General features: G+C 49.8%; 6 protein-coding genes across 6 annotated transcripts; 4 read left to right on the plus strand and 2 right to left on the minus strand.

Annotated features, from left to right (window-relative positions):
* Positions 1 to 8,369: 8,369 nt before the first annotated feature.
* Positions 8,370 to 8,570, plus strand: UCRPA7_8700 (hypothetical protein; the record flags this gene model as incomplete). Its single annotated transcript, XM_007921211.1, has 1 exon — positions 8,370 to 8,570. One exon carries the CDS (start codon positions 8,370 to 8,372, stop codon positions 8,568 to 8,570), a length of 201 nt encoding a protein of 66 aa, XP_007919402.1.
* A 668-nt stretch (positions 8,571 to 9,238) lies between these two features.
* On the plus strand, positions 9,239 to 10,131 carry UCRPA7_8701 (putative exosome complex exonuclease rrp41 protein; the record flags this gene model as incomplete). The annotated part of the gene is made up of 2 exons (XM_007921212.1): positions 9,239 to 9,540; positions 9,615 to 10,131. The coding sequence occupies 2 exons, from the start codon at positions 9,239 to 9,241 to the stop codon at positions 10,129 to 10,131; spliced, it is 819 nt and encodes a 272-aa protein (XP_007919403.1).
* Positions 10,132 to 10,370: 239 nt separating this feature from the next.
* Positions 10,371 to 11,985, minus strand: UCRPA7_8702 (putative disulfide-isomerase a6 precursor protein; the record flags this gene model as incomplete). Its single annotated transcript, XM_007921213.1, has 2 exons — positions 10,371 to 11,768; positions 11,836 to 11,985. The coding sequence occupies 2 exons, from the start codon at positions 11,983 to 11,985 to the stop codon at positions 10,371 to 10,373; spliced, it is 1,548 nt and encodes a 515-aa protein (XP_007919404.1).
* Positions 11,986 to 12,820: 835 nt separating this feature from the next.
* On the plus strand, positions 12,821 to 13,664 carry UCRPA7_8703 (putative duf605 domain containing protein; the record flags this gene model as incomplete). Its single annotated transcript, XM_007921214.1, has 4 exons — positions 12,821 to 12,929; positions 12,983 to 13,083; positions 13,142 to 13,489; positions 13,560 to 13,664. 4 exons carry the CDS (start codon positions 12,821 to 12,823, stop codon positions 13,662 to 13,664), a joined length of 663 nt encoding a protein of 220 aa, XP_007919405.1.
* Positions 13,665 to 16,668: 3,004 nt separating this feature from the next.
* On the minus strand, positions 16,669 to 17,075 carry UCRPA7_8704 (hypothetical protein; the record flags this gene model as incomplete). The annotated part of the gene is made up of 2 exons (XM_007921215.1): positions 16,669 to 16,847; positions 16,910 to 17,075. 2 exons carry the CDS (start codon positions 17,073 to 17,075, stop codon positions 16,669 to 16,671), a joined length of 345 nt encoding a protein of 114 aa, XP_007919406.1.
* Positions 17,076 to 20,855: 3,780 nt separating this feature from the next.
* UCRPA7_8705 (putative short chain dehydrogenase reductase protein) lies at positions 20,856 to 22,068 on the plus strand (the record flags this gene model as incomplete). The annotated part of the gene is made up of 6 exons (XM_007921216.1): positions 20,856 to 20,984; positions 21,060 to 21,332; positions 21,391 to 21,545; positions 21,605 to 21,627; positions 21,713 to 21,823; positions 21,896 to 22,068. The coding sequence occupies 6 exons, from the start codon at positions 20,856 to 20,858 to the stop codon at positions 22,066 to 22,068; spliced, it is 864 nt and encodes a 287-aa protein (XP_007919407.1).
* Between the last annotated feature and the right edge of the window lie 779 nt (positions 22,069 to 22,847).

Genomic DNA, 22,847 nt, shown 5'->3' on the forward strand with positions numbered 1-22,847 from the left:
TACCGAAGGAACGGACGCTTAATGAAGGCACCATGCTGACGTGGCAGGGCTCTGCTGTCTTGCCAGGAATAGCTGTCGTGGAGGGATCAGGGGCTTTGTCTTAGCTACCCCACTTTGGCCAAATCCTTTTTTTTATCCACAGTGTGACTGTTTCGTTTAGTTGGTCGAGTAAAGTTTTAGTGTCAATGAAGCAGACAGCTCGCCATAAGAGGCAAAATAGAGGTCTGAGATCATTCTGCAGACTATCGTGAGCAGACTGAAGGGACAGAAGGTGAGTCAAAACCTCCCCTGGCATAATGAAACCTATCCAATTGTATGTCTTCCCACATCAGTCATTGCTGGGCTGAAAAAAAAAACCCCGACGAAATTTGGAATCTGAATTGGGCGATCCAATCAGAATGCTCTTCGAGGTCCCAATGGGGCTGCAGCTGCCGGGGGGTGTGGCTAGAGTCCTAATGAGTTGTCTTGATCAGAGTTGTCGAAGAAAATTTTAGCGTCAATGAAGCAGGCAACCCACCAATAACAAGGCACAAAGATGAGAAGCACACAAACTGCCGGTATTGCCTCAAATTTGAATTTATCAGAGTCAGTCCTCGCCGGCCTGCTAATAATTAATTGGCTGGCTTACTGCTTCGTTGACGCTAAAATTTTCTTCGACCAACGAGGGATGTGTCTGCCATCGAGGACAGCCCTTACGACCTCTTGTTGGTTGGCTCACTGCCTCGTGGACGCTAAAATCTTTCGCGATAGCTGTGACCCTACACACAACCAGCCTGCAGCGTTTTGCAGTCCATCTGACCGCCAGTCTGCAGTCCATACAAATTTCACTCTTAAAGCGTTAAGCTCGTAGACTTATCCTCAACACTGGCTTACCTCATGGAGTTTGTACCTCCTTTGGAGAAGTGGTGCGTTGCTAGATGTAGCCTGAAATCCAGTCTCGAATGAAGTGTCATAGAGCAATATCGGCATGGCCACTGTCTCTTCGTTGCCTCTGGCTCCTTCGCTTTCTTCAATCTTAGAAATGTCGCTGAAAGTTTCTCGATACCAGGATGGACGTTCCGTTTGTGCTTTTCCATCTCCTTCAATGATGCGAAGCCAATCTTAGCAGCAGGACAGTCGCTCTCGTCGCAGATGAAAGGCCGGTCATGGCGGTCATAATGGCCCTGTCGTTGCTTCGCAGACTGGCAGCCTTCGTGGAAGTAATAGCACGACATTCTCGAGCATTTAAACCAGCGATCGCCGTACAGCTCTCCCAGAGACTTCATCTCGGCGCTGCCTTTTGCAGTCGACGTCGATAAATTCTCTAGTGCAGCCCGATTCCTATTGAGACAGTCTCTAAGGCTCCTTAGACTTATGTTGTCTCGCCCTCCATCAGTAAGCGCTCGAGAGGTCTTGGCATGCTTCCCTAGAAGCATCAAAGTTGCGGAGCACCCATCAGAAAGAGCGTTCGGGTTGTTGGAGGGTTGGTCTTGATCTACATGTGTCGAGGACAAGTCTTCGCGGAAGCGATCGCCAAAGACTATGATTGCGCTCGAAAGACCGTGTGAATCAGGCATTTGATGCCCCTGTGCGTGGTTCAAACATTCGAGGAGCCCGAGTACGTGATCCTCCCAATGCGCAACTGCGTAATCTTGGAAAACGAAGTAGCCTTCCTGTCCGAACCGGCCCAGCTGATGTGAGTCTATATCCTGCTCAAAGCATTCAAATGTGAGATAATTTAAGCAAAGAGTCGCCATTGCTTGTTCTGCAAGTATCATGGGTATGTATCCGGATTCGACCACATATCTATATATAGCAGGACTCTTAGTAGCACATCTCTGACGGCGAGTATCGGATGTATGGACTAACAATCTGGCTGTCATGTGAGAAAATTCAACTCTATCTCCTGCAAGGATCTCGACAAGAGAGCCACAAATGGTGTTGATGTGCATCGGCAATCGTCTAGTTGGATCAATGACTTGCTCCGAGGGATCAATAGAGATGGCCGATTGTAACTCTCGCCACCGCAAAGCACGCTTAGAGCAGACCATCAAGCAGAGAATCTTTCGAGTAACTTTGGCCTCGTTACTGCTTGAATCATTTTGAATGCGGTCGAGTGTCCTGCCATAGCTAGAGAAAGATGTCAGCGTTGCCATTCGCTAAGTTGTAACCCCAAATACTAACGCGTCATTCAATCCGTTGGGGAGCCGGTCGAGCTCCTTAAAAAGATGATATTGACTAGGCTGGGCTAAAAGATGTGTCAAGATGAGTTTCGCGTACAAGAACATCCCTGGAACATGGTTAGAGAAATTCTAGCTTGGAAAGGACTAGTTATACCATCAGACCTATCGAGCACGTTGAGCTCAATATATTCTTTCCACTCCTTGGCGAGATGAAACTTATCGCTGATATCAGCAGTGCGATGGTGGACATATGATCTCATATCATCCAAGGTGTCTGTGCGACCAAATCTGATGGTGGCAGCCAATGCCAATGCCTTCTTGATATCGGGTTCATCGCGGCTGAGGAAAAGAATCCGAAGTTTTCCGGGGTGAGTCGTGTCGCAGACATTGGAGGCTTCGTTGAAGTAGTCTAAGATCTGCTTTCTCTCGCCGGGATCACACTCGTCTATGCCGTCTATGACGAGATAAACTTTCGTGATGTTTTGTAGCAAAGAACGAAGGAGAGTCTTGCATAGCTTTGCGGAACACAGTGTAATTTCGCCGCTCTGAATGCCGGCGTCATAGTAGAATGGCACAAGGTGGGTCTGTTGTTTGAGCAATTGGCTAAGGATGGCCTTGAGGACTGAGATGAACGTGCATTTGTCCGGATAGCCGTGTTTGCAATAAGCAAATGCCACTGGGCTGTTAGTTGTTGTTTTTATTTCTTCTATGATGTTTGAGGCAATGACGCTCTTCCCTGAAATATATTAACTTTGCCATGCAATTGAAGGGGCGTTTTGCAAACTTGCCTGCTCCCGCAATTGCATTGATCCAGATTGTTGACGCCTGCGGGATGGTTGGCGCCAGCCAGGCTTTTATCTGCTCATTTTTCAGTATCCACGTCGCCGTGGCTTTCTTAGTAGTGTCATATTCCGCCTGACGGACTGCGCACAAGGCCTCGTGGTCTAGGATAGATGCGGGCCCTGCAATCCATTGGATGACGAAGGTAATTTTATCGGAGGCTATCTTAGTCCGTATATGTTCGAACTCTTCCATGACCTTGAGGCGATCCATTTCATAGTGGCCAATGTGTATTTGCTCCGCATGGTCTTTTACTATGCCTCTCTGACATTTAAGATCATTGATTATATGTTTAAACCTGCTATCAAAATCTTTCCAAAGGGATCTAAAGAAGAGCCGTAACACTATGCATTATCAGACTAGACTCAAAGGTTCAGCTACGGCATCACTAACTTGGCTGTTCGAAGATGCGCAATGCCTGGATGTGAAATTCAAGAATATTTGACCAAACATGTTCGAGTATGACTTGCATTCGACTGTTTCCGGCAAAGATAGACTCGTAATTCTTGAAGATGGGCAGATTCTTCGATATAGTATCGTACGCGTCGAGAAGAGCATCAAACGAGTCGGACCAGGATGCGGCAGTCTTTTCAAATGGTCAGCAGCGCCAGGACACAAGGAAAGCGCGGACAGACCAGAAGAAGAAGTTTCACCGGGCCCCATATAAATGCTAGGAGATCAGCAGCGTTCAGAAAGACCTCGATCACCTTTGCAAACTGCTCCATGGCTTCGAGAAATGCCTGAATCCTTCCCATGTGCATCATCTCTTTTCGAGCTCGTTGTTTAGACTGGATCGCCAATATTGTGATCTGCAAATCATCAAGAGTGGCTGTTTTGAATTGAGCCCTTTCAGCTGAGCTCAGCCGACTATGGAAAGCTTTCAGAGCCTTCTCGAACCCGTTGGGCGAGCTTGTCTGTGGAGTAGAGGACATTATAGTTACTACATCAATCACACTTCAAAAGGATACGTAGACCTGATCGTACAGAGTTTCAAGAAGTCAAAGATTGCCAACTTTAGATTCAGGCAGAGCCTCGTCGGTGAATCTGTTTTGCAGGAGGTACGTATCTAGTCTGCTGAGCTAATCAATCGCCGGCCAAATATGCAGCCATTGCACAGCCCAGATAGCTAAGATCATGTGAGTCTTGGACAAGGCTGTGGTATTTCCTATTAGGCTTGAACAACCGCACTCATTCAAATCCGCCAAGATACATCGAGTGCGCTCTGGCTCTTGCCTGAAGACTATCAAATCTCAATATGCAAGCCTATGTGAACCTAATGGATGCAGTGTATGATGATGATCGGGCCAACGATAGGTCGGTTGACTGCCAAGCCTCAGCCCATTCGACATGGGACACGTATTGGGAATCTGACCTTTCGAATGAGCTACAACTACCGGATAACTTCTTTGAAGGAGCAGATCCTATGATTGATATTAATGGACTAGGTCAATCATGGATGAACATACAGGAATGGGCCGATGCCTCATTATTACGAGAACCAATCGCTAAAAACGTCTTGGAAGGCATCGCATTGGAAAGCCGTGCCGCAGGAAGTCGATTCTGTTGCTACGGCATGGTGAGTTCACACAAAAGTCGTAAGCCATGTGAATATCACGTTAATGTCTTAGCTTAATGGGGTTTCTATAAAGCTTGTCGGTAACATGCCAGAATTGGCTGCGAGAGTGGATCCTCTATGTGCTTATCAATCTTTCGACGTGTCTAAGTCATCTAATTATTTTATGTTGAAATTTCTAGATGATAGCTTGTTTGCTCAAGTCAGCGAACTGGTGTATAAAGGACTGGATGCACTTCAGAAGTATTCTTCTGTTGAGATTAAAGCTTACGTTAAGACATCAACACTCCAGTCAGTTTTCCGGAAAGCCAAACGACCCGCAGAAGCTATACTGAAAGCGGATCTAAATATCTATGGATCTCCAGATGATGCCGACGGCGTTGGCTCTGATTTAAGCTGTCAACATCTCTATTTACAAGATCCTGACCAGGGCACACAAGACATCGAGTATAGTAACCCTCATGTACTACATTTTCCTGGTATTGAGGAGCCGCTTGCGAAGGGGACCGAAGAAACCAACATTGCGAAAGTGCCCGATGTCTCCAGAGCTGTTAGAGATGAGCAGGTTGTGTTTGAGCAAACCATTACGACACTTTACCAGTCACTGTCGCGTTATCGCAATGTTGAGAGAACAGGTGCTGGTGGACGTATCCTCACACCGCTTTTACCGTCGGTTGCGCCGTTTTATAGTATTCTCTCGTCTCATTAGTTGATCTTGAGTATTTCTGGTTCCAATAGTCCGCTGACAACCCGTTTCTAGTCACCAAGAATCTGCACTCTCTTTCATGCTTGAACGAGAACAAGGGCCAGTCAATCCACAGTTCCGCCTTTGGACACATGAGTGTAACGTCACAACGCCTTTGTATGGTTCACGACTTTTTTCAGCACGCATGATGATTAGATTAACACTTCGATAGGTACCGACATAAGTTGACTAATGCCGAGTCAATGGAGGAGCCCAAAGAGTTAGGCGGTGGGATCCTTGCTGACGAGATGGGCATGGGAAAATCACTCAGTACATTGGCTCTTATCATGGAAACTTCAAGTGTCTCTGAGGCATGGTCCAAGGAATCATCTTTGCTACCGCAAAAACAACGATCACAGGCGACACTTATCATTGTGCCATCTACTCGTACGTACTGATGCTGATTCTCATTTATTCGATACGATTGAACTAAGCAGTCTTACTCTGGTGGTAGTCATCATGAATTCGTGGTCAAAAGAGATTGAATTGTCCGTGCCCATCCTCCCCGTTCTTTTTTGGAGTATCCCTAAACAGATATAGGCACCTTGATAGAAACGTCCGGGTTCACAAGTACTACGGAAAAGGGAGGAACCAAGATATCCAAGATTACTTATCTCAGGATATTGTGTTCACAACATATCATACCGTTGCTGCGGCTGCAAATCAAAGTCACAGTATCATTTTCAACATTGAATGGTTTCGAGTTGTTTTAGATGAAGGTAAACAGAGCCAATCTTCGCAATGAGAAAGACTGGCGGTCTAATAAACATTACTCAGCACATATGATTCGCCGTCGCGAGACAACCCTCTTTCAGGCCGCCAGTTTACTCTCGGCTACCTTCCGATGGTGCTTAACCGGAACTCCGATTCAGAATCATTTAGAGGATGTCGGCTCTCTGCTCTCGTTTTTGCGAATAAGTCAACTGGAAAACAAAGCCGTCTTCCAAAACTATATCGTCAGACCTTTCGACGACAATGTGGAATCTGCCTCCAAAAACTTCGCGTTCCTCTTCGATTGTATATGTCTTAGACGGCCACAAGAACTGTTACATTTGCCAAACATCACCGAAACGTATCAATATGTAGATCTGACAGAAGATGAGCGACTACACTACGATAACACATTGACCGCGATGTCACAGTTTATCAGGGACAAGGCGAAGCTCAATCCGGCCAAGCGCGATGCTTTTGGTATTTTTCAGGCGCAACTACAGCTCCGACTTGTGTGTAATCATGGGACATATCAAAAGCCATTTACAAAAAACAAACACCGAGATACCAAGGCGGAGCGTGAAGAGTTTCTATACACACTTGGAAAGAATGCAGAGAGCATTTGCTCGCAATGCGGTATCCCTATTGCCGTGTTTGACCTAATTGGGGATTCTTATGCACATTGTCGTCAATGTGGTCATAAGCTTTGTCAAGACTGCATTTTACAAAATTCCAAGGGACCTGAAAACCCAGAAAACCCTACCGAGTCAACTTGCCCTATTTGCAACCGTATCAGTAGGTATCCTGACAACTGCCGGACGCCCCCGAAGAAATATCTGGAATGCGATGATGGCAAAGAAGGATACTTCAACAAAATAGGGGTTTCCTCCAAGATAGAAGCGTTGATTAGGGATCTGACAGACAGCGGCAACGGAGATACTAAAAGGTGAGTGCTTTAGATTATTTTATTGATCATTCGACTACTAACTCCGTCAATAGCATTGTATTTTCTAGCTGGACTCGAAGCTTGGATCTCGTCTCTGTTTATCTCAAAAGACGCTATATTTTGCACCAAAGAATTGATGGCGACCAGGTCCTTTCAGAACGCCAGTTGAACATGGATAAGTTTGTTTCAGATGAGCGATATGCCATTCTTCTCATGAGTACCGGTGTTGGTGCATTTGGGTATGACTAGCTCCGGTTTTGATTGCAAAACTAAATTGACCGTTGATAGTCTTAACCTCACAGCAGCGAGCCGGGTCTATATCTTAGAACCACAATGGAACCCTAGTGTAGAAAGTCAAGCCATTGGCCGAGTATCCCGACTTGGACAGAGAAAGGCGGTTACGATCACTCGATATCTTGTGCGGAGAAGTGTTGAAATTGTATGTTCAGTCGAGCTGAAACATCCTACAAGGCATACTAACCTGTTTTAAGAACATGCATACTCAACAGGTTCGAAAGATTGAGCTTGCAAAACTTGGATCAAAGTCTACCGTGGAACCTAGTACTTGACTCAAGCTTCCTCAAGATTTTAGGTTGAGAAGACAAGGTGATGACATAGAGAAAATCCCTGTTCTGGCCCGATGATTTTTGAAATATACTCAAATAATGCATCGCTATTGAATCAATCTATAAGGCCTTTGTTCTTTGTCACAGGATCAGTATCGAGGGCCGTGGCTATGGAAAGGCCTGTAGTAGAATAGCCTAGATCTAGATCATAATACTCCTGTGGCTTTGAGAAAGGGTAGGGCGACGGGCGAAGGTCTAGGTGCAAAGTGGTGTGTGATGAGGTGGAAGGCACCAAATCCTGCGAGAGATCATATGGAAGGCTATCTAAAGCGGCTGACGGCCACCTGGCAGCCAGACGCCCAACAGAGAACCCCTTCGTCTCCAACCAAATCCACACCACAGCGGCTTGCCTATCTTGGCCTCTCACGATTTATCAGTTACTTTATTTTGCCTGAATTTCAAGAATCTTGCAAGTAGCTGCTTCTTTCTTCTCGCTTCGTGGCTCATGTCTCTGGACTTCAAAGTACAATGTCTTGGCTGGTATGGTAGAAGTAAACTTGATGGGACCCGTACTGATCGCCCATATTTTCCAGTCTTGTACTGCCATATTTCACAAGAAAATCAACCCATTGTGAAAGTTGACTGTTTGCCATACCTATCACAGCGAGACAGTGAGGGCTGGAGATGGATCACAAGATGCTACTAGTGCATGGTGTTTCTGGTCACTGTAGTGCTCACATACCACATGTACCGCAACCAGACGACTCTCTTGAAGCACGCAGAGCCGATGCTAGGAGATGCCCTCCTGTTTCGTTAAAACCGTGACATGGGCCACTATCTTGATGAACTGAAAGAGACTGCGGGTAACGAGCCCAATGCAGAGAAGATTGACCTCGTCGAATATGCGCGGAAGAAAGAGTTAAGCAACTGGGTGGTCTGGATGGAGGGCGACGTTTTCCACATCCGACAGCAAGGTCAAGGGTCCGCGAATGGGAACGGAACTGTAATGAACAATCTTCATGTCTAATAAACGGGCATGCCCGAATGAGATAGATGCTCTGCGCCTTCCCCGTGGAAACTCGTGTACTCCCGGTGAATACACAATTTGGCCCTTCATCGCATCGTCTTTGGGTATGCTGAAAACATGCCTGACTTTGAGTCATGCATCGACATGCGTGGATTTGTGTTTCTCCTTGAACGGTCGATCGCGTTTTCAATAATAGCCTTTTGATGTGGGATGTAATGGGCACAAGATCAGATTCTGATAAGACACTAATTCTGTCGGTGCAAAGAGATCTCATCAATTGCCTTCGACATAAATGCAAATCAAGTCGGGGCTATTTGCCTGTTTTCCGTATATGTAGGTGTATCTCCGTCTTCGAGAACTGCAGTCGAGATTGATAAATCGGAATTCGAGTGCTCAGATAAAATAGCAGCCGTCTCATGGACGGCTCACAAACGATATGCTTGGTGGGGCACCTGAGTTGCCCCGAAAACTGCCCCTCCGAATCAGAGCTTCTTGAGAGCACCGAAATTTTTTGGACGAAAAGTCATAGCTTCCATCCCAGGACTACAACAAGCCACAGCCCGAACATCTAGGCGCCAATTGAAGGGGAGCAAGCCAACCGCTCGAGAAAACGGCCCACCTTGATTCTTTTTCAGGCGCATAGCATAGCTGTTTCCAGGCGTTGCACCATGCCGCTCGACACCTCGGCCTACTCCCTGGCGCTGCTGCGAGTCGACGGCCGCCGCTGGAACGAGCTGCGACGATGCCATGCCCAGATCCGCACCCAGGCTGCTGCCGATGGCTCCAGCTACCTCGAGATGGGCAACACGAAGGTTATGTGCGTGGTGAACGGACCGACTGAACCTCGGCGAGGTGGCGCGGGAGGAGGTGGCGGCGCAAGCGAGCAGACCAAAGAGGCGCAGGTCATCGTGAGCATCGTCGTCGCGGGTTTCAGCTCCGTCGACCGCAAGCGGCGGGGACGGGGCGACAAGTGAGTTCATGCACAAGAAGGGACCGAAAGCACGGGGAAAACGTTCTATACTAACGAGTGCGCACCGTCTGCAGGCGCATCCAGGAAATGCAAACGACCATCTCGCGCGCCCTCTCGAGCACGCTGCACACGCACCTCTTCCCGCACTCGACCATCAACGTCTCGCTGCACGTGCTCAGCCAGGACGGCTCGCTGCTGGCGGCGCTGATCAATGCGTCCGCGCTGGCGGCCATCGACGCCGGCATCCCGATGACGGACTACGTCGCCGCCTGCACGGCGGGCAGCACCTCGAGCTACGCGGCCAACGACGAGGCCGCCGACCCGCTGCTGGACCTCAACCAGCAGGAGGAGCAGGAGCTGCCGAGCCTGACGGTCGCGACGCTCGGCGAGAGCGACAAGGTCGTTGTGCTCGTGTGCGAGAGCCGGGTGCAGGTCGCTAGGCTGGAGGGCATGCTCGCTGTCGGTGTTGACGGATGCAAGCAGGTGCGAGAGATCTTGGACCAAGTAGTGAGAGAGAAGGGAGGACGTATGGTGCGAGAGGGAGTGGTAGAGAAAGGCGTGGGCGTCGGGGATATGGACATCGACGGTTGAAGCGGTGGCGAACACGCGTTAGAGGTTACGGGCTCGAACAAGTCGAGGTCGAGGTGCCTCTGGATTTGTCACCGCAGACACCATGGACAGAAATCAAGACATGAAAGGTAAGACGATTTTTGACATTCGGCTATCTGGCATTTTCATCTTTTAGGTTTTGTAATCCCATCTCGCTATATTATTCCCAAAGCCAAACCTTTTTGCTAACAGTACAATGTTCATAGTCGATTTCAGAACGCTCATAGCTCGTCATGCTCATCGCCCGTCTTCGCATCGGGAACCGGGTCAGCGCCGGACTGTGGGGTAGAAGTCTCGGTGCTGCTCGACTCACTTTCCGCCTCAGGAGTGACTTCGGGGGCTTCGGTCTCGACTATGGTGCTGCTTTCTTCGGTGGCTTCCGGGGTTGGCTCTGATGTGGCCTCGGGCGTAGCCTCGAAGATGGTCTCCTCTTCCACAGCTGCGGCAGCGACAATGCCCTCGGGTAGCTTCTTCTTGGTACCCTCGCTCATGCGAATCTGGTCAATCCAGCTCTCAATAGCCTCGTGACCAAAGTCGGTCCCCTCAAGGTGTCGCCACCAGTTGCGGCGAGCGTTGACTGCAAGGATCTGGACGTCTTCCTTGAGATCGAGAGCCTGGAGGATCTCCTTGGCGTGTGCATCCTCGACGTGAACCTCAAAGAACGGGAATAGATGGCGCTTGCTTTGGGCGTGTTTGAACGCCAGCTCGGCTAGGCTGGATAGGGCCTTCTCAGCTTGCTCGCCGTGACCAGAAGGAACAAAGGCGAGGACACAGGTGTGAGACTTGGGCGACAGGCATTCCTTGACGAGCTTCTCGGGCGTGTTGATGATTGGAATTGGGGGTGCCACGTCAAGAATGATAGGCTTTTGGATGGTTGGATCCTCGGCTTGTTCAGTCCCCTGCGTTTCGGGCTCGCTTGACGGCTCAGCGGACTCGGTAGACGTCGAGGTCTTGGTCTTGGTCTTAGCCGACGAAGGCTGGCTGGATGCCTTCTCCTTCTTCGGCTTCGCGGTTGACGGGTCCGGGTTGGGTGATCCAGCCTGGGACAGGAACTTGACCATAGCCTCCTTCTTTAGCTCTCCATCGTAGACAATGCTGTCCTTGCCCTCGCCAGGGAGCAGGACAAGCGTAGGGTACTTTTCAACACCAAATGTCTCGACAGCCTTTGTTGCCGTATTTCGTACTTGTCCAACAGAAATGACACCCAGAAAGTCTATGGCAATGCTCTTGAGCAACGCGCTGGTGGTGCCCTTCTCCGTGAACAAGATGGCCTTGGGCGCCTCGGGGTTCTCGCTCAGGAACGAGTCGAAGTCCTTGTCCGATAGCCTCTTGACGTGGTTGTTGATCTTGTCGACGACGGCCTCGACGATGCCCGAGGCGGATCGTGGGCCGTTGTAGTCCTCGACAACGGGCTTGGAGCCCTTCTTCAGGCCGGGGCGGACAATCTTGAGGGTCGGGAAGCCCTTGATGCCCATGGTGCCACAAAACGGCTTGTTCGAGTCCTCATCGCAGTTGACGGCGGCGACCTTGGCCAGTCCCTCGAGGTTCTTTGCGGCCTTCTCGTATGCGGGCTTGAGGTTCTGGCAGTGGCCGCACCAGGGCGCATAGAACTCGACGATCTGGAGGGTGTTGATGTTAGCCAGCTGTCGGTGTACAAGGCTTGGGGCTGAGGAGAAGGAGACATACAGTTGTATAGTTGGACTTGGCAATCAACTTGTCATAGTCCTTGCCTTCGAGCTGAAGAACCGGTGAGCTCTTGGGATAGAGACCCGCCTGGGCAGCTGGAAGGGCGGCCAGGAGGGCAGTCAGGACTGCAGGAATAGTGGAGTGATGCATGATGGAGGCGAGCTGTGGGCTTTCACAGCAGATCGCGGGGCAGGGAGATCAACAAAGACGGATGAGGCTGTAACAGGTTTATGAGTGGGAGAAGAACGGCATATCACCACGGGCCGTTGAAGGTTGGGCGCATGTCAGGAGGCTTATTTATTACGTGAAAGGGGACAGATTGAAGAATTGACGAGGCGGCTGCGGCGGTGGTGGTGGTGGGTGGTGATACCAACAAGCACAAGCTGTTCTTTTGGCCAATTCGGCAAAAAGGCCAGCGTGTAAATTACTGCGTGGGCTGGCCTACAGGCGACGGGTGGCAGGGAGGGGAGCTTCTAGAATCTGGGGTAATTCCAGCTAATTACAGCGTGTGATCCGTGCTACTGTATACGGTAGGTACGTAAATATCTAGGCACAGGGACGTGCGTGGAGGTGCGTGCATAAAAGGAAGCTTCAGCCACCATGTGGCGCAAGCTCTTATCGGCACCAGCCATCAATTGAGGGGCACTGGAGTCTGGAGGTCCAAAGTGTGGCGCTTGGCCCATTACCGTTACCGTTACAGAGTGCGCCGATTCCAAAACTCCCAGCAAGTCAACCTTAGAATATCGCACACCATAACGGAGCATTGACGACGACGCGGCCTTCAAGGCAGCACCCCTCACCCTCACAACAACATCAGCGCGCTATATACCATCTCCGCGACCACGTTGACTCCCGAAATTGCATGTCCCTGGGACTTGCATTCGTCATACTCCCGGAGCTCTTTGATCGTGCAGCTGGCCCAGACACCCGAGCCCCAGCCCCAGCCTCATCATCACCAGCGTCAGTACCAACACCGGCACCAGCCATGGCCGACGAGGTTCCCGCTGCCCTCAAGGCGGCCGACGTCAGTCTCTACAAGACGGCGACTCGAGGCGCCCAGCTGCAATCAGTGAAGCCCATCATTTCATACTGGTGTATGTCTCGCCATCTTCGCTGCATCATTGTTACCTTTGCTAAACAGTTCCAGGCGAATACTGGGTGGTCAACCAGATCCTCGCCAAGCAGCTACACAATACCGACTCGGACATCCTGGACTACACCATGAAGCTGATGGACAAGCTGGAGGAGGTATGATCACCTGAGATGCGACTGATCACCGTACAGACTGACCATGTCATCGGAACAGACCAAAGCCGAACACGCCAACGACGATGCGATCATGGACGACACCGCGGGCCAGGCATATGTCGAGCAGTTTGCGCAGGAAACGCTGGACCGGGCAGAGCGTGTCATCAAGGCTGGCAAGGTCACAGGCAACACGGCCAATACATTCGATGCCGCATTGACCTTCTTCAATCTTGTCAACATCTGGGGGCCGCCCGATGGCGAAACCCAACAGAAGATCAAATACGCCAAGTGGAATGCGGCGCGAATCATCAAGGCGATCAAAGAGGGCAAGGACCCCAACGAGTCAAACCCCAAGAAGGAGGACCTGCCATTAGAAGCTCCAGCCCTCGACCCCAATGACCCTGAAGTCCAATCACTGGCCACTTCGTCCAGCCAGGGGCCAAGACCTGCAACAGTTGAAGACGCCCCGGACACAGACGTACCAGCCGCAGATGTTCCGCGAGATGATGCAGGCGTATCGCTACCCCACAGCCCTGCCTCAGCTATCAATCTGCCGTCTGCGCCAGATGATGGTGAGCTGAAATTACCCAGTGCGCCGGGATACGAGGATGGCGCTGCTCATCCAGGTTACTTTGATCCGCCTCCAAGCATCCCATCACCAGTTTCACCGCCGTCGCATAATCCCGTCACATATCACCCCGCAGAACCACCGTCTGCCCCGAGAGATTGGGCACCCACGCCTCCCGCTGCTTCAGATTCTGGGTTTCCTGCGCCGTCAGCCCCGTCTGTACCAAGCATCCACCAGTCCATGTCTCCCCCAGCTCCTGGACCGCCTACTTTTGCGAGTCCGCGACAGACACCCGCCGTGGCTCCTGCGCCGATATCGCCTCCTCCTGCTAATTACATGAATATAGCCCCTACTGCGAATGTATCCAGGCCGGTCGTACCGCCGCCGAGCACTGCCCCATCAACATTCGCAGCGCCGGGAGGCTTCAGCCAAGTCCCACAGCAGGTCCAGGGCAACTTCGTGGCAGACGACATGGCCATGTCTCAAGCGCAGAAGCACGCCAAATGGGCAATCTCAGCTTTGAACTTTGAAGATGTGCCTACGGCAGTAAGGGAATTGAGGAGAGCATTGGAGGCTCTAGGTGCGACTTAGGCTTCGCTTCTGGTCGCCAAGGTTTTGGACGGAGCTGAAGGCTCTTTATTGTTAAATTTAAGTGCCTGAACCCTGTTTTGACATAACAGCATGTGCGGGAGTTGTGTTAGCTTGTAGAGATATGATATCCAACGTATATAGAACATTTGGGCGGCAAGCCGCTTTGACAAGCAAGATGACCTGCCAGCGTATCAGTATTTTACCCCTTTAAGCCACTTGTCAGCAATGTCATGCCTGAACCAAATCCTTCAGTATTTGTTCACAGCCCTGCGCAGAGCTGCCCAAGTCGCCAATATTTAGTCATTACTTCACCTACCCATGCCTCAAACCAACAAAGTGCGCAAAGAAACGATCATATCGCTTTCCCATGGACTCGGAGAGACTCTGGCTGGGCTGAATGTAAGGGCCAGGCTGCTGCGCTAGCTTTCCCGGGCTCGTGGAACGTTGTCAGCGTCGCAATGCATGTCTGCTGCTCCAAAATGGGGGCGGGCGTTGACATCCCCAGCTACAGTAAATCCAATATTCGGTGCCACCTGCAACGCTTACCCCAGATTCACGTGCAACTTGAGATTTAATCTTAGAATGAACGAGCAGCAAGACTACTTGGTTGAGATGAAGTAGACTTGGCATTCAAGAATAGGATACAAAAGCGTCAGGCCTTGTAAATCCCATTCTGTTCAGGTAATACGTGAGAGTAATGTAGTGCTTGATGAGGTTCGTCTGTCTACGGTATCTCCGATTTCTTGACGATGGCTTTTCAATCCGGAACCTATGAGAAGATAGTGTCGAACGTGGTGAGCTGAAAAAAGGGCCTTGATATATATAATGTGTCCACTGCTATCGTCATTACTCTGCAGCTAGAATGCCGCTGAATCAATCAGCAGAGACAGCTTCTTCTTTTTGCCTTGACTTGACACCAAAATGCTCTTGATTTTTATTCTCTACTTGGCCGGCGCTTCAGCTGCTGCAGCCGCTGTCTGCAATACTGACAATGGCGTGAGAGCCGTCACCGGGATACGTATCGGTAACATTGTGCTAGCCCTTACGGCACGCCAAGGAGATTGTGCTAGCTTTATACTAGCTAAGATGACGCGAGCTACTTCGTAGGTCTCCAATAATATACGTAGGCTTTTCATTTTTAGGACTTCACAAAGGACTGTAGCACTGTCAACGTACAATCTGGAGGCACTGCGCGCAGGCGCCGCAACGCAGGATTACCTCCTCGACAAGCCACGATCACACCGAGCGCCATCCCGGCATATGCCAGCCCCTGTTCCGGAGCCGCGGCCTACAGCCCCGCGTACTCGTGCTGGGGGATCATGGCGCGCACCACGACGGCGCCGACTCCAGTCACTACGACTACGACGACGGTGACGGCTACTTCGACAGTCAATGCGTGAACGCCGTGGTTTGATCCGTGTGAGTTGAGAAACCCGGCGGCGTGCTGCAGCCAGACTTGCCGTGGTAACCTGGTGACGGACGTATTCCGCTGCGGCCAGAGTCGTGGCTTCTGCGGAATTGATGGGTCGAAAAGGGACTCAATTCTTGAGCAGAGCGATTTAAGAATGAGCGTTGTTCCATTGGAGGGCGCAGAAGATGCATGAGGTTTGCCTCTAAGGTGTGTATGCAGATGGATGGTCATACACTCGGTTATATACAAGCATCGAATTCATTCGACATTTCATGGCCGCCATGTCTGTTTTTCCCTTAAATGTTCACATGTCTTTCTGAGGGGCTCGAAGATCATCATTTTTGAAAATCCGCGGTAATTCCGTGTTGGGGGAATTTGAATCAGAATTGTGCTGTGCCTCACTAAGGATGACTCTATTTGCTCAACAACATGCATGTTTCTCTCGGGGCTCGGTCTTCCGATGCTAGGCTCGGGTACTGTGAAATATCCCTGCAGTACTCGACGAACTCACAATTGGGACTTTGGACGTTGAGGCGCTGCGAGGAATACCATATCTCGCTGTCGAAGTCAGCTTAGATCACGGAGCGCGTCGATGACACTGGCCAAGTGTGAAGAAGTGATGTTGGGCCACCCCCTCGTTTTTCCCAAGCTCGGACAACGGAGTAAGATCTCACTCAGCCCTACGGCTATAGGCCTTACAAAAAGCTTACTAGCACTAGCATAGTTCCTTCGAAGTTGGCTCACGATGTAATTGGAGAGGTATCGTCGGTTCAATGTGAGTCAAACTAAGTATTATCGTAGGCGACTTGCTACCTAATACATGTAATCCAAACAAAATAAAACATGTCTGACATCAAGGATGAGGTAATGTCGCAATTTATACCCAGACGCGTCGCAGTCAATTTAGCTCCAATCCAAACGCCGTGCCCAAGCCCATAATCCTTTTCCGAAGCCAATTGCGAGACCCATCAGGATTCCTTTTCGTTGTGTGTCTCCGCCCCCTCTATTGATTACTCTACTTCAGGGATGCATACACGGCCATAGACTCCCAGCTAGGCATCCGAGGCTCCCGCAAAGGCGCCTGCGAATGTGTCTTGGGCGCTTTGTGACTCGAGGTATGTTCCGGGGCATCCTTTGACTGGCCCTTCTTCATGAGCTGCTTCAGGAAGTTTGATGACTTTGTTGCAGATGGCTCTGAAAATGTCTCGTTAGCTACTACACAAGCTGAGAATTGAATTGTCTCTGTGATGACATACTCTCTGAGGAGTCAAGCTTCTTGAGAACGCCATCGTCGTCCCCGACCAATGTGGTCATTGATGCCATCGCGTCCTTGTTGGCTACAGGCTTGTGTGACTTTCGAGGCTTGGGCCCGTTGCCAATGTCCGATGGGAGCATATAGCCCTCGTAATATTCTCCGTGCATGGTGAGCTGTTTGTTGAGTGGTTGACGTGTGTGGTTGGCGGAGGCTGAACTTTGTTTGAGAAAGGCGCACTTAGATGAGGATGGGCCGAAGACAATTTCTCAGGTGTATGAGATAAAGTGTAAGATGCAATTGTTTGATGAGCTGGAACTACAATTCAACATGGAAATACGCTTCCTTTAATAGTACGAAGGATTGGAATTGCGTTTGAGGGATTACGATAGCCTTCCCCCATGACTACTGAGCTCGGTGCGGACTCTGCGTCGGCGACTGAGTCACCTCGGCTTTGAATCCACAGACCAGGCTGTGCGTGATGCTTCATTATTTTGGCGCCTGCATGAAGGGCGCGTGGCTTACATGGGTAGTGTGCCTGCCGGCGTGCTTAGGCGTAAAGGCGGAGCAGCAAAGTGCGCAAAGTCTTCGTAAGACGGGGCATCCTTTCTGACCATTGCTTGTTAGTAGCCGCGTCTATGACTCCCGTTTGGCTTCCCCGGTGTCGCTTGTCTTGTCTCGGCTCCCCGACGGTACGTGCACCTTTAAGCCGGTCTCCGGCTCCGCTTACTCTTACTGCGACGGGCATGGCGCCTATGCCGTGATGTTGATGCCTCAACATGTTAGTCATCCAAGGGCGCGGTGTCTTGGAATGCAGCGAATCGGAGTTGCTCGTTGAGGCAGAGAGTCCACACCGAGCACCGAAGCCGAGAATCCTGCTTTGTCAACTTACGGAGAACAACACCACTCGACGACATCCAGCCAGTCCTTTGGCCATGCTTACATGAAAAGCATTCAGAATAGCGCGCGCAAATCACACGAAGACTAGGATTGCTAAGTTAAAATGATCTGATTTGCATGGAGCTTCATTTGAGCCTCCAGGTATAGCCGCCGTGACGCCATTCACGAAATTTGTTAGCCATGTCGATTGCCGCTGCTCGTCTCGGCTTTCAATCAACCTCACAAATACCCACGCCGCAATTGAGATTCAATGGAACCTCCGCGGCGTCGTAATGGACGACCGCAAGCCTGTGAGCCTTGTCGCAAACGCAAGGTCGCCTGTGACCACACATTGCCAGTGTGCCGTAGATGCATGAAGAGAAATACACCACAGGCATGTGAGTATCTTACATCGCCAGAAAATGGCAGATTGCCAGAGCGGCTCTCGGACACTACAAGGTTAGGGCATCTCCGCCCCCCACACAAGACACATGTATGACGACTTGCTTCTTTCGGCATGCTGGCCACTTCATAATTTCATGCCTGATAGAGCTGCTGGAGTTGTTATCGTTCTGTTTCTGTTATCAAGCATACATATGTAGACTAACGCCCTGGCCCAGATCACCCAGCCGGCCCTCGGCTTCATCATCCAATGTGGTCACTCCCCAGACGGCTTCGGGGTCAGCCACAACTCTACAAGGTTACGAGACTGAACATCATCGATCACAAGCCGAGTCGAATTCTGGGTATCTAGGGCCTACGAGCTTCTCGGCAGTATATCAAGAAACCCAAAACAGTCTTTCTTTGTTTCATAGCCCAATAACAGATGGATCGCCATCCGAATTCGTCACCAATGGCCATCGCATGACGCGTCTGACAGCACAGAAACTCGAAAAATGCGTGTACGTGCTGAAGCGGGTGCCGCCGGGAGAAGATGGTCAGTTCTTATTTGGTCAGCACACCAACCCGAATGATGGCTGGATCAGACTGGCAGCCCGACATCTCATCGCGTCAATATACCAGGCGTACGGCCGCCAACTTGGCAAAGAGCGGAGCCGGTCCAAGCTCGATGAGCTTGCCCAGGTTATATGTGTTAATACTGCTAAAACCCTGAACGAGAATGAACCAGATGCGCAGGCATGGCTCGGATCGTTCAGCGGGCAAAATCTAAGGTGGGATGCTCTAGGCATCTGTTTCACATACTGGGCTTTCGCTTGCATTTCAAATAAGGCTCACCGCCCCGAGCCGTTCTGGCCTGATGTCTTGAAAGAACAAATGATGGCATATAAGGAGTGTGTTGAGCTCTGTATCGAGTTATGCAAAGATGCTGTTCCGAACAGCTTACTGTTGTATCTCGTTTACAAGAATTGTATACTACAGTCGATTGTTACAGGTGATGCTAGTATGAACCATTCTTAGTATCTATGCTGTTCTTGAGATTGGCCTCTAACATTTCGCTAGGTCCTGGCTTATGGAGATGTCATGGAGAATGCATAGCTCTGCTGACATATCTCGGACTGCATACTGAGACTAGTGAGGCACCATATGAACCAACGGCGTCTTCCGAAGCTAGGAGAAGGCTCGTATCACAGATATTCAACATCGACAAGGTCGTCGCATCATTTGTTGGACGACCACCACTCTTAAGCCGCCGATATCTCTTAACACCATTGCCACTTGACCTGAATGACGAAGATCTAATGGGGGACAAGGACAAGCTCTCTAGAGCTATAGCTAATCTCGACAGTAACGGGTGGGGGCAAGAAGGGAAGCTGTACTCGACGACAATATTGCGAGCACGGTGTCTCCTATGTCGAAACAAAGACGAGATCGTGGAGATTGCTCTTGGCCACCCTTCCTTCATTACTGTAGATAAACTAATGTAAGTTTTGACGTGTTGATGGATTACATATCTGGACCGCGCAGCTGATTACCCAAAAGACAACTCAAAGCTCATACAGACGAGACCAAGGCCGCGCTACCATCGCTCTTCCTGTTCAGCTTTTTCGACGTCAGGGATCCGAATGTTGAGCCAGGTTTGCTCTACGCAAAGATCCTTACTAGCCTCGAGCATCTGCAAAACAAGTTCTTCATTGAGCGACTGCTTGCGCAACAAGGCTATGATAGCTATGCAGACCTTCTTAGTCTCAGTTACGAGATGGTGTCTATTACTCTTGTGTTCTGGACCCATATGGATCGACTAACTGGGATGCACGGCGATTACGAATGGCTAGTGAGTGGTCCGACCCGTTTGTTTCAGAGTCTATTGACTTATACTTGTTCTAGGTCATGGCTTTCGCTGCACCTGCGGGAGGTATTCTGTGTAACGAACTAGTCATCCCTCGTCAAACAAGCAATGAGACAATCAGCCGTTCAGATATTATTCAGCAGTTGAGTCTGTTAGTCGGCTTTCTAGACTGGGTTAGCCCATCGGCTCCTAATGGCGACTTGTGTGGCTCTTGCAAGACGATCATACAGCGTGTCCTGGACCAGACTTTAAATGGCTCTGCGCGAGATTCTGCTCCAATAGCCGAGTCTTTCGATTTCGATCTGACTTCTAACTTCAACGATTATTTCAACTTTGATCTACTCGATACATTCGATTGGCTGCGCCCGGAATTCTCGTCGAGCCAGCAGTCAGGGTAGGCTAATATATGCAAGCGTGCAAGCATTTATTAAATGGTAGCAAGCCTGATTTAAGAAGATCATCAGAATAAGCAGAAATCTTGGATTTGAATCAGCCAGCATTAGACACTTGATGTAGTACCTTGTGGGGCTGTACCTCGATGTTTTAGTGACAAAGTGGGGTTCCACGGAAAGTGCTGGGAAGGAACTTGTCCACGGACAGAGCTAAAACACTTATTCGTCCACGGAAAGAACTGAAAAGCTTCAGAAGTAAATAACTGTTCATAATCATCTGCGACACAATTTAGACTTGGCATGGTAACCGTGGTCTTGAATGAGAGAAAAGCACAACCTAGTACTGCACTAGACTTTCCTCTTTGCTCATCCGGATAACTGTTTGATTTCTTTTTCTCTTTCTATATCCACATCTAGTTTACAATAGCACAATGGAACCTTTACCAATCAAGTCAACGAAACACGATGTCTACGATTTTATCTCACCCACCACGGGCACCAAGGATGCGGCTTTGGGGAAGGCCGTTCTGATTACGGGAGCTGGATCAGGCATTGGAGAAGTACGTACTCAGAATCCAATACCTCATCTGATCAGTATCTCCTCCAGTTTTCTTTGACTGAGTAACATGTTCTAGCATACCGCCATCTACTTTGCTCGTGCAGGTGCCGCTTCCGTCGTCCTTGTTGGCAGGGATGCTAAGGCCCTCGAGGAGTCCAAAGTTATGATACTAACCGAATATCCTAATTGCCATGTGCTTTGTGTTCCAACTGACATCACCGATGCCGAATCTGTCGCAAACCTCTTCCAAAAGACTGGGAAAATGGATATCCTTGTCAACAACGCTGGATCGACGGGAACTATCGGTCCCCTAGCAACAACTAACTTTCGGAATTGGTGGATGGCTTTCGTATGTTGTTTCCTCAATATTTGATTTGAGCCCAAGGGGCAGAAGATTGATTTTATAGGAAACCAACATTCAAGGCACGTACTTGGTTACTTGCGAATTTCTCAGATTACTCGACGGCGGTCCTGGTATCGTTCTGAACGTGTCCTCGCGCTCCTCTTATGTCACTGCCCCGGGGATGAGCGCATATCAGGTCTCGAAATCGGCTCTCAACAGGTCAGCGTTCTGAACCCGTCTGCGAACCATTGTAAACTAAAAAAAAACCTATCTGCTAGATTCACTGAGTTCATTGACAAAGGTATTTGTTCGACCACGCTTCCGATATTCTACTTCACTCTCCCCGATTGAATCCTCATGTCTTGCACCGTCTGACAGCAATACAGATTATGCTTCCCAAGGCGTCGTCGCGATTGCTTACCATCCCGGCGGTGTCGCAGGCACCAGAGTCGCTGATAGTGCACCCGAGTGGCTTCGGAAAACTTTCAAAGATACTCGTGAGTTCCACTCGTATTTAAAAAAAAAAGCACGTAGGAGAAGAAAAGAATGCTAATGTGGTTGCCATCCAGCTGCGCTCCCTGCCGCCACAGCCCTTTACCTGTGCCTTCCCCGAGCCAAATACCTCAGTGGACGCTTTATCAACGCGCAGTGGGACATGGAAGAGCTCGAAACACACCGCGAGCGAATCATCTCCGAGGATCTGCTGAAGATGCGTGTGTTGGGCGTTGATGACCACTTGTGAAAGCAATTGTCGTGAGCAGCTTGCATCGCGAATATTGTTGAACCTAAAACTGTCAATCTTTGTCATATAAGAGAACAGGGTCAGATCTGGCGTCTCAGATATCGTTTGTAAGGCGTAGGGGAGAAGCCTAGGCATAGACTCAAGCAAATATGGAGAGAGTCATTTTCATTTCACTCTCGAAGCCAGCTCTTCTTTGACCTGCATTTTTGATGTGATTTAACATTTCAAATGCTGTTGCACGATCTTATCATTGACACGTCGGCTTTAAGGTTGAGAACGCGGCGACCAAGTTGTGTTGGAGTGGCGCCCCCTCATTCGGCTTTGAATCAACATGGTAGATAATTCCGATGATCTTATCGCCTGGAATGTGAACAAGTGTGCATTACTAATCAGGAGTAAGCCAGAACCAACCCTTCAGAGACCCTCCGCACGTCAAGCTTATTGGAAGATAAAGTTGTAGGTGTAGCACTAAGAGCTCCTCAGCCCGTCGCAGATAGTGCCCGCTATTATGACGCAGGACATCTGAGACGGCTAGACGACTAAGGCAACGAACCTTCTTCTACTGCTTTGGGCAAGAAGTGGACTGCCGGGCGCCACTTTCTTGGTGATGTCATTACATGATTTGATACCTTGTCGAGAAATGTCGGCTTCTGTATGCTCCCCGAGGAGTTCAGGAACGGGTGAAACCCCTACTCTTGCCAGATTGGCCCACATGGCGGGAATTAACGCCGAAGAATATGTCTGATGTGTAAAGTTTGTCTTGGTGGAGTCCTAAGTCC

This window comes from Phaeoacremonium minimum (genome assembly GCF_000392275.1).
Source record: "Phaeoacremonium minimum UCRPA7 unplaced genomic scaffold PA7_03_scaffold_604, whole genome shotgun sequence".
NCBI classification, from domain to species: Eukaryota; Fungi; Ascomycota; class Sordariomycetes; order Togniniales; family Togniniaceae; genus Phaeoacremonium; species Phaeoacremonium minimum.